General features: G+C 34.7%; 1 protein-coding gene across 25 annotated transcripts in view; it reads left to right on the forward strand.

Annotated features, from left to right (window-relative positions):
* The window catches only part of LOC111059276 (coiled-coil domain-containing protein AGAP005037), a 346,739-nt gene that overhangs the window by 43,202 nt on the left and 285,907 nt on the right, over positions 1–17,630 (forward strand). Inside the window, exon 2 of one of the 25 annotated variants that reach the window (XM_039425117.1) lies at positions 10,320–10,462. The exons of the other annotated variants lie outside the window; for them this stretch is intronic. Within the exon in view, the coding sequence (XP_039281051.1) occupies positions 10,348–10,462 (115 nt within the window). The 5' untranslated portion in view covers positions 10,320–10,347. The remainder of the gene's footprint in view (positions 1–10,319; positions 10,463–17,630) is intronic. 25 annotated transcript variants of the gene reach the window in all.

The following is a 17,630-nucleotide window of genomic DNA, read 5'->3' on the forward strand; positions in this document are numbered from 1 at the left end:
TAGTCAAAAACTGTTTACATGTTAGAATGATAATGAATTCAATAAAGTAGATTAAATTCCACATGTTTTCTTGTGAGAATCCGTATCTAATCGAATTAATTTGAATTCTCCACTCATATGCCACAAGAGATTTCAAACCATGTAGATTTCAAACCTTTCTATTTTTAAAGTAAGTAGCTCAAATACTTTATTTGAATTGAGTAGGTATATTGATCTTTTCAGATACCAATTTATATTTCTCCTCCAAATATTTAATTGTTAAGTTCTCATGGCATGCTCAGTGAGTTACTCGTTCTCATTGTGCCGTATTTAATCTCAATGCTTCAAAGTTGAATATATTATTAATTTTATACTCAACTACAGAATATTTTTTTAATTGTTACTGTATGATTGGTATTAAAAAGTAGATCAGGATGTTAAAATACACTTGAAAAGGTTCTGAAATATTAAAAAAACTCAAACATGATTCAATACTAAAGAAAGAATAATCGGAAAACTTTTATTAGATCACTTCCAAATTATAAGAAATTGAATTCTGTCTAAAAGATAATTTTCATGTTTTGATATCCTATGACGTGAATCTAGAAAAATAAAGGTTATTTTACCTCTACTCTCCCCTATGCATTTTTTCAAACAAAACCTCATTGAAAAATAAACTTTTTAAAATAATTTCTTCTCATGCATGTTTCATCTGCTTGCTCATTCATATCAGTCGGCTACATTCATAAATAATTAGACCTATTAACCCGTCTTGGAAATCGTTTGCCCTTCTGCGACAGTCTGGCGCATGCGCAGAATGCCATCTGAGGTTCACTCCCTTTTATAGGGTTCACCAACCTAAGCCCTTGATTTGTTTTGCGCCCTCTCTAGAAATATTTAGAGTATGACAGGAATTTGATGGCTGAGAAACTATTTATATGATCAACAGGTTGTATATTCAGACACTTCCTCAGCTTCAAGAATAAGTGGGATAGAAATCTTATCACTTTGAAATTCATGTTCAAGAGATTTCCCTGGTTGAGAGGTATTGAGTTATTATTTGATTCCTCTTTTTTATTTTATTGTATTTGTTCAAGTTCATCCTCTTAATTTCGCTCCAAGTTTTAGAGAATATAGCATACTTTAATGTGAAGGAAATAATGTCCAAGAATCAAGAAATCCTAAATATGAAAATTATTTTGTGAACGGGAAGTAGGAGACCTACTTGCGATTTTCTTGATTGCTCAATAATATTAATTTCTATCTACTTCTACTTCTTTTAATCGAACAATAAATAGACTATTACAAAAATCATACTCAGCATAATTAATTATGAAAACATGACCAAATAAACCAATCCTTCGTTCTTTTAATTCATATTTCGTGGAATATTCCACTTAAATTATACTGATTATCGATTAATCAGTATTTCTCATTTTATCGAGAAGTAATCATTAAAACGAACGGAGTTATAAAGTGCATATTAAATTGAATTAGTAACTGGTAGTAATGACATCGAATCTAGTTTAATCTACTTTTATTTATTTCAAAATATCATACAGTTGTTATCACTGAACCAATTATTACCTTTCTTGATTCTATTAATGAAAAAGGAACTAATCTTAGGAGCTTGTAGCTCAGGAAAGGATATCAATTAAGCTACTTGATATATTCAAAATAAGAGAACTATGCTTGATTTGTTCATAAATCGAAATGACAGGAGCCTGTTGTTATTGATTGAAAGCTTTGCTTACGATTAAAAACGAATAATTTGAAGAATCTCACGTTTAATTTGTAATGAATTAAATGATAGAAGAGTTTTCACATAATTTCATTCAATTCGTTTGTATTGAAGAACCGAGTTTTCCGCCTTCAAAATGTTTCTATTACCTGGTACATTTCAACTCATTCTTTCTTTTGAACTGATGTCAATTAATCAATCAATCAACAGTATTATTTTTATTTTGATAGCGGAAACTTGGCGGAAATTTGCAATTTATTTCCAGTCAATATTGTTTATGGATTCGAATTGGAAGCTCATTCGACATGAGTACACTGCTCGGTTTTTTCATTCACGGACTTTTATTTGTTGGTGATAGAATCTCCAATATTATTTGCCACCTTCCTTTCATTATTTGTACCACTACCAGTACACTAAATAGTATTAAATAATAAAGTAGATCAGAATGATGAAACCATAATTATTATTAGATGAAACCAATTAGATTGAATCATGTAGAAGACAATTTTATCGATACCATCATCTCAACAACTTGCTGAAATTTGAACCAAGTTCCATTGATTGGTTTCAAAACTAATCGGATGTTGACACTAATTTGATCAATCAATCATAATATCATCAACTTCATCCCTTATGAGAAAAGGAATAAATTCAATTCATTTCAAGAGATCCCTTTCATTTTTAGGGAGAGATATCACACTCACTAAACATAACACATTGAATGGTAACCAGAGGCTTCTACCATAGAGAAACAATATAAGCATAAAATAATAAACAATAGCATAAGTAGATATCCCATGGTATAGGGCGTTTATGTTGCAACTTTTACTGTTATCTCAAGCCGATTACTATCGATTATTGTAGATTTTTACTGTTTAGACCGGGTAAGAGTGTATGAATAGTGTAAGGCACAATATGAGATACTAACAGCGTCATAAAGCTTCACAGGAAAGAACTACGTGGACTATCAGCTTGGGATAACAGTAAAAGTTGCGACATAAACGCCCTATACCATGGGATATCTAATTATGCTATTGTTTCTCTATGCTTCTACTTAGTCTACATAGTTGGACACTGATAAAAAACCTATCTTGAATATTGAGATAGTCTAAGTTTGTTTTAGAGATACAATCAAATTGTAGTACTTTCGTGTCGTGTATGTAGTACATGAAATATTAGCGTATTTATGAATGGAAAGACTAAACGATTCATTCACCCCAACCCAATCCGAAGGCCATCAAACGAACTTGAACTCCATTCATGTTTTGCTGCAATTGAAATTAATTAATTCGTAGCTCATTTTGTTCTTAGTTCCCGAATAACTAAATAGTAGACTTGATAAGAATTGAGAGACTGACACTGTTTTGCTTTGCTAATTCGTTGCATTCAACAAGTTCGCTCATTGTCAAGATGGTGTGAAAGATAAAATAAGTAATAGGTGGAGGAGGAGGGGTCGGAACGAGAGAAGGAGAAACACGAAACGACACGCCAACTCAGGCATTTGCTCTCTTTTAACCTTCATTCTTGTTTCTGAATCACTTACCTTTTCGATCATTCTGTAACCTAGTTGTCGTTTCTCAATTCACCTACTTGTACTAATTGAAGAACTTCTAATTTATTTAAGAAGTATGCAATACTTTAGATACTTCATAATGTAGGACTAGTCTTACTTGTTTCAAAGTCCTCAAACCCGATTTTTCCTGGTGAAATTTTAAATAATAATTCTATTGTATTATTTCTATAGTTATCCACTCCATCAATACATAATACTGTACCAATTATAATATTTTTCCAGTTCCTCAACTAACAGCTCTGAAAAAATTTTCTGAAAACATAGATGTTTCAGCTTCCCTTATGTCTTATCTGTTTTGTTTCTTGTATCTGTTTTGACTTCGTCTATTTTTGAAAACTCTTAATTAATTTCAATCCCAGCAAAACATGAATGGAGATCTAGTTCGTTTGGCTGAATCGATATAGTCTGAATAGCATTGCAATTGGTAGTCTCATCTCTATTTGAAGAATTTATAAACCACCAATTAAATTTATGGAATTAAATGTAGTTTTCCTTTTTTTTTGCATTAAAAATCTGTAGGTCTATAGATTTTGGGGTTTATTACTTTTTCATCGATACAGGAGAAATGTTTGTTCTTTCCAAGCTCTTCAAGTTTTTCTGAGTATATTCCAAGCTCTCCATCAATAAAGGGACATTTCAGTCAACTGAAATAACTGACTCAATACTGCAGGTTCCGCATACCGCTTTGACCGACTCACTCCCTCCTAATAACTTTCCTATAACTGTCTTGATTCAGTGAAAAACCCAGATCAGACCACACCTTCTACCAATAATTTATTTCAATCGCCAGTTGAAATGCATGAACCCAAGGATATTATCATAGAGAAACAATAGCGTAAGTAGATATCCCATTGTATAAGTTTATGTCGCAAGTTTTACTGTTATCTCAAGCCGATTACTGTCGATTACTGTTGAGTTTTACTGTTTTATTACGGTGAGAGTGTATGAACGGCACAGTATGAGAGACTACCAGCATCACACAGCTTCACGGGAAAGAACTATGTGGACTATCGGCTTGAGATAACAGTAAAAGTTACGATATAAACTCCCTATACCTTGGAATATCTACTTACGCTATTGCTTCTCTATGATATTATATAGAATAGTATGAGAACAGTACGTATGTACTGTACGTATGTCTTGATTCTGTTGATCTCATGGTATTTTTCTGATTGTAGATTGAGATAAAGGGGTAATTATTGTAACAGAATTCCAGTGTTGTATTACTACTTACTCTTGAGAGTTTTCACATAAAAATGTAAAAACTTATATTTCCGACAAATGAGGAAAATTTTATTAAATACATGATGGAAATTAATGAGATATTGCAATTATCTAAATGCTAATGTATTAATAATTATTATTAAACGAAAATCCAAATTAAATGCTGTAATTCACCCTGAAGACTTCTGCTACTGCAAATATTGGATAATAGAAATAACGTCTTCAGGGTGAATTACAGCATTTAATTTGGATTTTCGTTTAATAATAATAATTATAAATACATGAATTTTCCAATCGAAAACAGGCGATTAATAGGACGACGATAGGATAGGATTGCTACCGACAGATGTGATAAATTCTATTACTGCAAATATTTAAATTTATCCAATGAATAGCTAATAATCAAAGCTAGGAAATAGGACGATAGGATAGAATAGGATATGATGAGGAACTCACTCGTTGTGACCAGTGTTTGGTATTAGTCAATCGTCCTGTTGCTGTCTGGCATTCATCAATCATTCGGAAGAGACATTCCAGGATAGTATCGGACAATTGAATTTTAACATTTAAATGACAGGATAACGGACTTGGGGCTGAGAGCCTAATGGGAGCAACTGCAGTGGCATTACAGTACTGTTCATTTATTCAGGAAGTCGGTCGGAACTCGGAAGCCAGCAACAAGCGAACTCTTGATTGACTCTGGCACGAAACCCTTTAAACCCCCTCCAGGGGTACCAGGGGGGACCCCAGCCCTTCAAAGAACGTCCTCAACTTCAATTCGCTCCTTTCATTTGGGTCAGACTTCCAAAAATAGTTGGTTCCATTCATAAAATAGAGTTTCATGTAGCTGGTTGACTTTCTTACCCTTCATGAAATATTTTGGGTTGTTCATCAACAGTGTAGTGTGCTGACGAGAACAAACAAGTGGGTATTTTGGAGACTCTCTGAAACTCATATAGTTCGCTGAGCTTGGATTGAGTGTGTCGACCTGTCATTGAATTATCGTCTAACAGCCTGAAACACTGGAAGCATTTTGAAATCTATTTTGTAGATGTAAATAACTCTAAAGTTCACTCTTTTTTATCTGAATCCATCCGTTTTTTTATTTTTTGAAACATTCGTAGTCGTAATTCTAAAATTCTTGGTCTATCTGGATCTATTGGTTTTTATTTTTGAAGAAGCCAATATGATGATATTGATGATATCTCCTTAGATGAATATTTCCTTTGTTCCATCTGGATCTATTTGTTTTTATTTTATAAGAAGCCAATAAGATGATATTGATGATATCTCCTTAGATGAATATTTCCTTCCAAATGATCACACCTTGGCTCAATTGGATATACGTATATCAATCGTAATTCAACCTCCATAAAATGACGTCATCTTATTATACAGATTCTTACAGAATCAGTGCCAGAACATTGATGACTTCATTTGACGGCTTTCAAATTTAATAGACGTACTTGTAACCGGGACCTTATCTTGTATTACAAGCCAGAAGCCAATATCACAACAGCTGCAGTTACAAACTGCATTGATTTTCAATGGAACCAATTAAAAGTTTTGATTGGCCGATTTTAGAACACAAATTGACTGAACCAATCAATGAAAAACCGATTTTACAACATGGCGAGGAAAGTTGAGGGTATGTTCTCCCACATGTCCAACATTTGAGTAAAATGTTGATGTATTCACGTTAAAAGATTTTTTCGAATTAACGCTATTTTGAAGAGAACCCTTTTTTCGAAATAACGCTATGTTGAAGAGGAAACTTTTGGAAAGAACATTTTTAAAGTTTTTTCTCAGCTTCTTAACTGAAAAAAGATTAAGGCTTATTAGGAGGAGATGAACCTCCCAGAATCGCGTTATTTCAAAATAAGTAATCATTAATCGTGAATACATCACTTTATCGGAGTCTCACTTTTCAGGAACAATGTAAAATTCCAAATGTGTAATAGATCAGCCCAATCGAATTTCTAAGTGACAACAGTTGATAAAATAATATTAGAGCGTTAAAAATTAAGTAAATACAAACACTCCATTTATTCCTATTGACTCTTTTTAACTCACTCATATTACATAATACTTACAGATGGAATTAAATAGAGAATGCATTTATTCAAATGCTAATATATATATATATATATATATATATTATTATTTAACGAAAATCTTAAATAAATCCTGTAAATCACCCCGAAGACTTCTGCTACTGCAGACTACAGGGTTAACAGCTAGATGGAAATTCGATGAGAACTACTCTTATTTTTGGATAGTAGTTCTCATCGAATTTCCATGTAGCTGTTAACCCTGTTGTCAATGTCAGCAGTAGCAGAAGTCTTCGGGGTGATTTACAGCATTTATTTAGGATTTTCGTTAAATAATAATTACATAATACTTACTTTCCGTGTCCATGATCACCATTATGATATTGTTCTGTATACACGTATATTTCCCTCCCAAAATGTAGTCACCCGAAGGGATAAATACCAATGAATTGATATCATCAGCACATTTTACATAGGTTACATAGGAAACAGAGAACGTTATATAAATACAAAACTGAGCTACGAGTATACAAGAGTTGTGGATAAATAGTGGCGATTTCATTCAGAGAGACTCAATTTTTCAATGACAGTTCGAAAAGAAACCAGAGATAATCGAAATAATCCTAAATAATAGTTAATAAAAAAATATTTCTTAAATATTGTTTCTTAAATATGTTTGTGTTTCTTCAATGGTTCCAAATTTTCTTATATAACTCAATATTATTTGTTACAAGTGGTAATTGAGTGGAATATTTCTAATCAATTTATTAATTCAAGCCATCTAAATTCAAAATTTATAGTTTTCATGTTTATTTTGGACTAGAATTTTGTGAAAATTTTACACGTGAAATTCTAACCTCATCTTGGACTGTGTCACCTACAAATTTGGAAAAAAATAGCACAAGGACTACCTTATTATTTCATCTACCAATGTTATTACATTAGTCTCATTTGTATTACAAATAAATGAAATAAATGTCCTTACTTTATGATGAAACTCTTGTATTGAACTTATCTCTACCAAATAAACCTCCATGTGAACTGCAATTTTTCACTAGACCTTCGATTATCGATTTTCGTGCTGGGTGGTGATTAAGTTCGGATTCCATGGGGTTGAAATTGAGTTGGAGGAAGCTGGCTGAATAAAAAGGAGGAGGAGGTGGAGGAGTAGGAGGAGTAGGAGGTTAAGAAGGATTAGTGAGGTGGATGGCCGCTTCAGGCATTCAGTTGGAAAAAGAAGGAGATGAAGAAGAAGAGTATGCTTCCTCGCCTAAGTCGACTAGATTGCCAGATTGGTTGGTTGGTGTTCAAGTCTGAGGCAGCACTGAGGCAAGTCTGAGGCAGCATCACTCTACTCCTTGACTGGAATCCTGGATAGTGATAGGCTCGGTGTTGGTTGAATGCTCTCCAGAGGCAGACTAGGTCTAAGCCCAGCTCAGTTGCTCAGTACTCAACTGATCTGCTTCCACCTTGCAACATCGCTTTATTGCACCTCCTTCTCTTCCTTCTCCTGTTCCTTAATCATCCTCTACTTCTTTTTTCAAGTTATAGTGTTTTCCCTGTCTATCCTCTGCTACTTTTCTTCTTCTTTCGTTCCTTATGAAGCTGATACAATTTCCATATTTTTTTCATTATTATCTTCATCTCATTTTGACTCTCCTACTAGTTTGTGCTCTCTTCAAATAATAATAACAGTAATAATAATAATAATAATTATTATTATTATTAGTAGTAGTAGTAATAGAATTACTCATTCTCCACCACCAGGCTTTTAAGAGCCACAAAGCCTGATGTTGTCCTCCTTCGAGTTCGAAGTCCAGAGATCGAGTTCTCAGCACCAGCTGAAGGCAACATTGTCAGCAAGGAGGAGGAAAAACAGGCAAAATATCAAGACCTATTAATAGAGCTGCGCAGGCTTTACCCAGGCTACTCCATAAGAATGGTGGTGTTGATTATGGGAGTTTTGGGTGGCATGAGACCCTCGTTTTTGGTCAACCTTAAAACCATTCCAGCCTGTGAGAGAGCTGCTACTGCACTCGCAGGTCAAATGCAGAAGGCTGTCACCCTTGGTTCATTACGTCTACTCAGGGCAAACGATTTAATGGTAAAGGACCCAGTATGATTGTTTACCACATGGACATGTGGAGCAGTCACTCTGGTAAAATCGCTTGTCACTCTCCTTTGGGGGTCGGAACCCAGGGGAAGAGTGGTCAAGCAAAACCTCAAACAGGATAAAAATAATAATAATAATAATAATAATAAGGTTAAGGTAGCCAAGGAAACAACACTAATAGATGTTGGCATACCATGCTGCCACAACTTGGACCAGTATTATAATGAAAAGGTCTCCAAGTACATTTCCTTGGTTGCTGAGATCAAGGATGTCTGGATGCAAGAAAAGGTCACAATTGTTCCTGTCATTATCTCCACGGTTGGAGTTGTAACTAGAAAAGTGTCAGCAAATCTTTGTCAGATGGGAATATCGAAAAGTGCAAAATATGCCATGGAAAAAGCAGTTGTTCTCAGCACAGCATCCATTGTAAGATCATTTTTGAACATTTCAGTTTAGTAATGCACAAAGTCTTGCCAAAGGCCGACTTTGACTGCAATAAACACTCACTTGTCATGTGATGAATGGAATGATAATAATAATAATAATAATAATAATAATAATAATGAGGGTAATGCTCACATAAGTTCTTAGGCTTGTGCGTGGGTAATGAGTGAGAGATATGATGATGAGAGATGACGACTACTCTTTAGGTAGCCGGGACCGACGGTTTATCGTCTCCTCAGAAAGACGGGAGGAAAATAGTTATCAATAATGAAATGTAACTCATTCTTTATCAGGCGGAGTTAGGATTTTTCTGGTTTTCTCCACCACTCAAGTTCAACTCTACAGAATACAATAAAATGAATCGTAGCTTACTACAATGATGAAAAATACAATGTAGCATAAATAATATGTATTTTCTCAAGATTTTTTTCTATTCCTCTTCTGATTCCTTCTATTCATGATTGGGTTCTCCCTCTTGTCTTCTGCAGTTGATTCTCCTCATGCTACTCCCCGAATTCAATTATGTTGTACCGAAAAAATTAACTGTTTTATATCCCTCAGTTGATCTTACTTCCCTCATTATGTAGACTATCATTCTCTATTCTATCTGCTATTATATTTTACTTTTCAATATTATAATTTTCATGTCTATCGATTTTTTAACGTACTTTCTATTCTTGACGTTGCTGATTCTTCGGTTTTTGTCTGCTTTATCTACACATAAAGTTTATTCAATCACTTGAATAGCATAGATTTCCATATATCCAACTAATCTTGTAGTCTAACATATTTTTCATCAATATAAAGAATATTACCTACATTTATACCATCAATTGCCTTGCCTGGCTATAGTATAATTTAATGTAACTTAATAATACATCAAATCATTACCTACATTAAAACAATTCAGATGAATCTCCAAAAATTAGAAATTTGAACCCCTTGATTTAGAAATTTAAATTCACCAGAATGTTCTCGATGTTATATAAAGTATATCCTTCCCAGGAAGGATTTCTTAAAAAAGGTTTTTGACGATTTCTTAGTCTTTTTCATTCAATATGAATAATTACCACAATATCAACTTCTCAACTACACAAAAAATTCAAAAAGGTTGTTCATTCTCACGCCATAAGTGATGTTGTAGTACGACGTACATTAGGATCGATTATTCTCAAACGTGTGATATTTCTATAGTTAATCAGTTGATAAACAAAGAGAAACAATGTTGATTCGGTGGAAAAACAAGGACAAAAATTCGTCGAGCAATTCATCGTCTTCGAATACAAAAAGCTCCACATCGAACAGCACCAAGAAAAAGAGAAAATTCGGCAGAGAAGGTAACATCTTTTTGCTATTTTTTCTAATCATAATATTCTTGTTCCTGTGTGATAAAAAATATTGTGATATTATGTATTATGTGATAATGAAATGTATTGAATTATTAACTCAATAGTGTCTAGAATCTAGAAGTTCCTGGGCTTATCAGTTATAATATACCGTTTTGATAAAATCAGAATTGAAGTTATAAATTCTTTTCGAATAGTGTTCATCTTCGTTACAAAGTGTGATGTGTGAATTGCTAATACGACAAAACTATAGTGAGGTCCACGTTATAATGGCAATGTTTGATTAGCAATGGTATTGCTACCCTTGTCTATCGTTCAAAAAAGCGGATATCTCTTTCTCGATTTGCTCTGTTGCCATAATGTAGAATTAATAATTAATTAGCAAAATATTTCATCTTGATTATGAAATTATTGAAAAATACATAATTTCTTGCTTTATAAAATATAATTGATTATTTTAAACGAGAATGAACAGTTAATATTACATCAATAAACCTGTATCAGCTACCGTCTATAGAAGGCATTGACAAGACATAGGATCGGTAACGTTGTTCCCCTATATTTCTCCTCTGTCATTATAACGTGGACCTCACTATAGTAGTATTTATATGCAGCTACGAGATAGCGTCTTCCAATTCTAGGTACGTGGAAATGCCAACATTGGATTCAGGTGTAAATTCGAACGGTGATTCCAATCTCCCAATTTGTTCCTTGATTCGTAGCTGCTTATAAATACTACTGTTATTGTTTTTTCAATGTCTATATTATTGAAGTGGTTGAGGATTTGGGCTTATTGAAGTTTTTCTATTTTCTAAAGTTGAGAAGGTATCCAGCATCCTCAACTGAAAACTAATCATGCATAATTTCTCATCTCAATACGAATCTGCTGTATCTTCTTTCATCCAGCCTCAACTAAATTTAAGATTGTTGTATGAGGTGTATCTTCTTTGATCTAGCATAAACTGACTCCTATTTATTGTATCGTAAATCTCAATAAGATTGTAACATAAATTTCAAAGGCCTTTTACAAGTTTAATGCTGATTCGAAAAGGTATGTCGGCATCAGTATCTATTAAAATGTGTCACATTTTGGGGTTGAACCATAATGCTGATCTAATTCAGTTTGAACTACATCTATAGGTGCGTACATATTTACGCGCCGCGAACATGAGCAATTCACTTTTAATCAGCTGATGCCAAGCTTTTTATATATCTGTATCTTACCGTTTCTGTAAAAATACAGATATAGTCAGCTGATTAAAATTGAATTGCTCATGTTCGCGGCGCGACGCACCTTAAGAAAACTAACTTTCATAAAACTTGAAAGCATTTTCCTCCTGAGAGGGAAATCTTATGAGATGAAGATCTGAATTGTCCTAAGCAATGAGATTCCCAGTGGGACACCAGTGAATTGAAATCACTCTACGGCACATCATAATATTGATAGTCCGGAACAAGTGGAGTAACATTACCATCATATGATTTTCAACCAGGAAAACTGCTCTTCATATTGTAGTCTCAACTGGAAGCTCTGACCTTTCAGTTGACAACAGAGCTGAGTTCTCAATTCTTGCACTCACTTGCGCTCACTGTCTTACTCACTACTTACGTGCACTTACTTGAGGCTATTTAACGGTGATGGGCGAGAAGATGTCGTTGGTGTCTGAAAGAGCGCGCAATTTGCATTGAGTCGCTGGCGGCGCGGTCGTAAATAAAGTGTTGAAGCGACCCGATTATTATCCGGCGACTTCCGTCTGATGTTATTATTTTGTTCTATGATATCATAGTAATTGTAGGGTGGTGGGGGGAGGCTTCACGTCCCTGTGTCACACGGTTGTTATTATTCTGTGCTGTGACAATATCATAGTGTTAGTAGTGGGTGGGGAGGGATGCACGTCCCAAAGTCACACACCTCACGCAGGCGCCAATAGTTCCATCACACACGCCCTACCAGGCTGAAAGTGTCACTATATTGTATTATAAAGTATGTTAAGTTGTACTCGATATACGCTTATACTTTTACAGTAAAAAGAATCACGGAATTCACTGTCAGTACTTCTATTCTAGAATTAATCCAACACATGAATAGGTCTAGGTTGCACAAAAGTCAATTACATTTTAACCGTAACTACATTTTTTGCTGAGGATGATGGCCACATGAGCTCTTGTGCGTGCGTGGGTAATGAGACTGATGATGATGAGAGAGTAGTGGATCTACAGGTGGGTTCCGAGCCACAAGGTAGCGATTTATAAAGTCAGAATTATTGGTATTTAGTGGATGTTACAAGATAAATTCTATGGATTTTCTAGCATTATATATCTATGGAAGTAGAACGATTTCATCTACAGTTAAATCCAGTGAAATGAGTGAGAAGTTTTCACTTTTGTGGATTTCAGAAGGCAAATTAGTTTTAGTTTAGGGAATCAGTTTTAGTGAATGGAAATTTGTTTTTTATCATTTATTTTGTTATAGAAATGCTGGAGGATTGTATTTAAATATGTAGAATATGATATCTGTAGACAGAAGGTACGTTTGTATAATGTTCCCCCATTTCTATCTTGGTGTGAATTGGGATCCATCTTTTCAAGAACATATGTCATTTTCATATTGTTGAACACATCATATGTGAAAATACGTTATATTTCATTATTACAACACCTAGGAGTATTCTCAGACTTTTATGGGACATGATTTACGCATCCTTGTTCGTAATAATGGGCCAGGCCTGTTTCACACGCTGACACGCCTTGTTAGTATTAGTAGCTCCGGACGTCGGCCTATCTTAATGCAAATTGGGCGAATTAGGTGCGATTACTCTAGCAAGGGCGTCAACCGTGCCTCTGTCATGGTGTTGGTGTATCCAGCCTTTATAAGGGATATTCGCTTCTGACTAGTTGATCTATGATTTACTAGTTTGAATTAGCTCTCTCCTATATTCATTAGAAAATAATTGAATACTTTTGGACACTCTATATATACCGGTGATTTCAAATGAAAGTCAAACAATTGAGAACAAAACTGTGCACATATAGACCAATTTCGCATCAAATTAATCACAGAAGTATGAATTCAGGACTACTTATTTTTTATAAAATAATTTTTTTTAATTTTATAAATCTTCACAGAAGCTTCAGATTCCATTTGCCTTTTTTGAGGCTCGGACGGCATCTACAAAGAAGAAAGGTCCAATGTTTTTGAAAATGCGAAAAATAAGTTTGTATTCAATGAAATCACTTTCATAAAGAATCTCGTTACAAAAAACCATTTAAGTCGGGCTTAAAAGTCTTAAAACCAGTGAAGCCTGGTTTTCATTAGTAGAGTTAGTGGTAGAGTTCCCTGGGCAAGTACTAACTATCTTGTGAACTCTCCCAATGAAAACGTTCATGGTAGAGTACTAAGTTTTAGTAGAGTGGGATGGGATAGCACCGTGGGATCTACCACTTAACTTCCCTCACGACCACTTTCCACTCTACTCTATTCTACTCTACTATGCTAATGAAAACAGTCTCGAGCTAGTAGAGTAGAGTCAGAGTAGAGTAGAGTATTAAATTCTTCAAGGTTAGTTCTGTTCAAGGATAGTATATAGCTATATAATATTCTTGATTTCTGTTCACTAGACAACACACTTCACCTACTATTCTCAATTGTAGTGAAATCAGTTACTCGAACAACTAAGTAGAGTAGAGTTTGAGTTCTATTCACTAGACAACACACTTTACCTACTATTCTCAATTGTAGTAAACAGTTACTCGAACAACCAAGTAGAGTAGAGTTAGCTCGGTAGAGTTAGTATGCCAGTTACTCGACCACCAACTCTACTAGTGAAAACCAGGATTAAGTAACACTGGTGAGAACACTGTTTTAGCAATGTAACATTTTACATTCCATGCTCACTGCTTGAAACTCTATACTTAGTTTCGTTTTCAGCTTTAAATTACTTGTACCTCATCTCGTATAGGTTCATATTACCAAAATTCAGCTCCTCTCCTATGTGTTTGACACTTCTACATCCCATAAGTGATAGCAACTTTATTGTCATCTCCACTTGTGCCTTCGCTTTCAAAGTTGGTGAGCCGATAAAGTGATCGAAGCGATGACAGCGATGACGTTTTTAGCTTTGCCGACTTACGCACTGACACGCGCGTGCTCTCACAAAGCTCAGTTGAGTGGCGCTGGAAATCCGGGGAAACGCGGCTTTTACCTGTTGCCAGAAGGCTGAAGGCAGTGCAGCGCGAATATGCAAATTCCGAATTAATATCCGCCCGCTTGTCGGCATAATCAGCCTAAGCTGCTGTGGCGGCGGCTCTATAACTTGGCATCACGAAATAATGTGCTTCAGCTCACGTGACCGGTTGGCGGCTTTGCACTTGATGCTTCGCCAAAGTTCACTTGTAGTCTGTTGAAAGATTGAGGGGTGTGATGCTGTGGAGGGGTTGTGATAATTAGAATCATATTTTTAATTGGAGGTAAATCAGTAGCAGGGGTGAACCTACATCTCGTACCCCAAACATCCAAAGTAGCTGTCTAGAATATGCATGAATTGTATATTATTCAATGTAAAATGAAAAGAAATACCATAGAGAAAAGAAACCACTCTCTGATAGATTTTCCTGGTGAATTGAAGCATTTCTGGCTGACAATTCTGGTAAACATTTGGGTTATTTTATGAGTAGTAGGCCTATAATATGCTATCTTTTCTCCAGACTTATACCTATCAACAACCTCGAGACCTACGAATATATATTAGTATTTGGCCACATTATATTATACTAGACTTCAAGATGTAACTTGAATAGTGAAACTTATACAGTCTAAGATGTAAGTTATAACTATTGAAGAACTTTTTGATGTAAAAATATGTTGATTAGTGAATATTCAGAATACGTAGGTGAGGTGAAGTAAGTTCTCATTCAACTAAAACTATGTCATTGGAGCAGTTTAGCATTCTTAGCCAATGACTTGATATTACTTGATATGATTATGTTTCAGATAAGAGTCGATTTAATTGGTGCCTTCTGTTATTAGGGAGGAAGAAATATATACAGTCGAACCTCTCTATAACGAACCTCCACTTAACGAAATCCTCTACACAACAGATTTTTACCTGGTCCCATGACATTTTTGAGTTTTAGATGCTTATTTACCTCTATTCAACGAATTTCGGACCTCTCAACAACAAAGTTTTCTTTTGACTTCAACATACAAAATGTATTGTGTATAGGAAGAAGACAAGAAATTGTTTAGTTTCAGCAGAAAGGTCAACAGACTAAAAATAATGGCAATTCAGGCAGGAAGAAGATAGGGTGGTAGACAGTCAATAGAGATTGAAACACATGTCGGAAATTGAATGCAAGTTACTGGAAATTGAATTCCAAGAACTTGTCATTTATAGACCAGGCAGGTGAACGACTGGACTTTCCCTTCCATGCTTTTGTCACACATTTCAATTCTTTAAACTGACTATGATGATAATGGCTGTGAAGAACCTGAGGAGAAGAGTTCGTCAGATCAAGAAGTTCTAGAATCTTTCAAAATTATCAGGCAAGGATTTTATCTGAAAAATAGTGAACCATGTTCGACTGTTTGAATAGATGTGAGTCGTTAATTCAGCATGATGTTTTATTAAAATGTAAAATTCAACCGAAAATTACTCACTTTTTCAATTAAAACATTAAAAAATAGGAAAGTTGTGTTATTATAGTATTGAAGTATTCATAGTGAAGTTATTGACAAAATTGCCGCATTTTGCGTTCACTCTAATAGTAGTGTAAAAAGAAGTAGTAAAATAACTTTGGTGAACGAAGTTGAAAAATATTGCTTCTGAGTATGTACTATGATTAAACTCTACTAATAGTACAAATAAGGCTTTCTGGAAAAAAATTGTTGAGTTCACTCACTTATTATATTCTATAAATATTCGAAGAACATGGTTTTTTATTTTAAACAGCATGAATTTTCAAATGTCCATAATTATATTGGCCTAATAGGTACCCTACCTACGTTCGCGATTATATGTTTTATGTACCATATTCATTTATTTATCGCCGTGATACGATATTACAAGATCCATAAGATCGTGGCAGTTTTCTTGACAGAATAACCTCTCAATAACGAATACCTCTCTGCAGCGAATTTTTTCTCGGGATAATCGACTTCGTTATACAGAGGTTCGACTGTACTTTTGTCTATTTGCCTCTGCAGAGAAACATTATTTGAAGTGCATCCTCTTTGTAACACACTTTACTTCCAAGTACTTGAAACCTCAATTAACGCTCTCCATTCCACATTACATTATCTTTTAATATAATACTTCCTTTCATTCACAATAAATTAGTCAATCCTGTCTGAATCATTACTATTATTCAACCGACAATACTTCATCTGCCAACAATCACTCGATCACCAAAACTGCAATCACTCCACCTCAATTTGGTTCACATTTTCCCGCCCATTCAATAAAAAGGCCGTGAAAAGGCGTCAAGAGGGGTGTGAAAATTGCCGGTAAGAAGTGCGTGGACGGAATGTTGGGGTTGCTGTGGCAAGGGAGGGCGGAAAGGGGACCACGACACTAGCGCTCAAGTTGAGGAGTGGCGTTGCGAGGCATTCAGTCACCTGTTCGACGTTGAACGTGATTGAACGCCGCTTTAACTTCCGTTAACTGTTGGTCCGCAGCTCATCAACTAGTTACGTGATGTGTGGAGTTTATGTGAAGTGACGGGAAAAATGTGTTGTTAGTAGATATCAAACCTTGGTTAATAATAGTTGTGAAAACCTGTTTATCCAACAATATCCATGATAAAATTATACTTTCCCTCATAATTTACTCTCATGGTTCCTACTTCTACTCACTTATCACCACATTTTTTTGAATTCATTTTATTATTTTTCTGTCATGTAACCCATGTCAGAGGTATTTATTAAAGATGAAAAAAACATTCACAATATGGAAAAAAATATTGAAGGGTTTGGTTTATAAAGTTTTGTTGGAAAATCTACATACAATATTCCCTCAATTCATTTACAACACCTCTCAAGCATCATTCAAAATAATCTTGCATTCATCATATTCCAATTTGTTATGTGCATCTAATGTTTACGATACTTTTCATTTTGTGGAATACTGAATGTTGAAATATGTATTATTCATTGACGAAAACG

Source organism: Nilaparvata lugens, chromosome 3 (genome assembly GCF_014356525.2).
Source record: "Nilaparvata lugens isolate BPH chromosome 3, ASM1435652v1, whole genome shotgun sequence".
NCBI classification, from domain to species: Eukaryota; Metazoa; Arthropoda; class Insecta; order Hemiptera; family Delphacidae; genus Nilaparvata; species Nilaparvata lugens.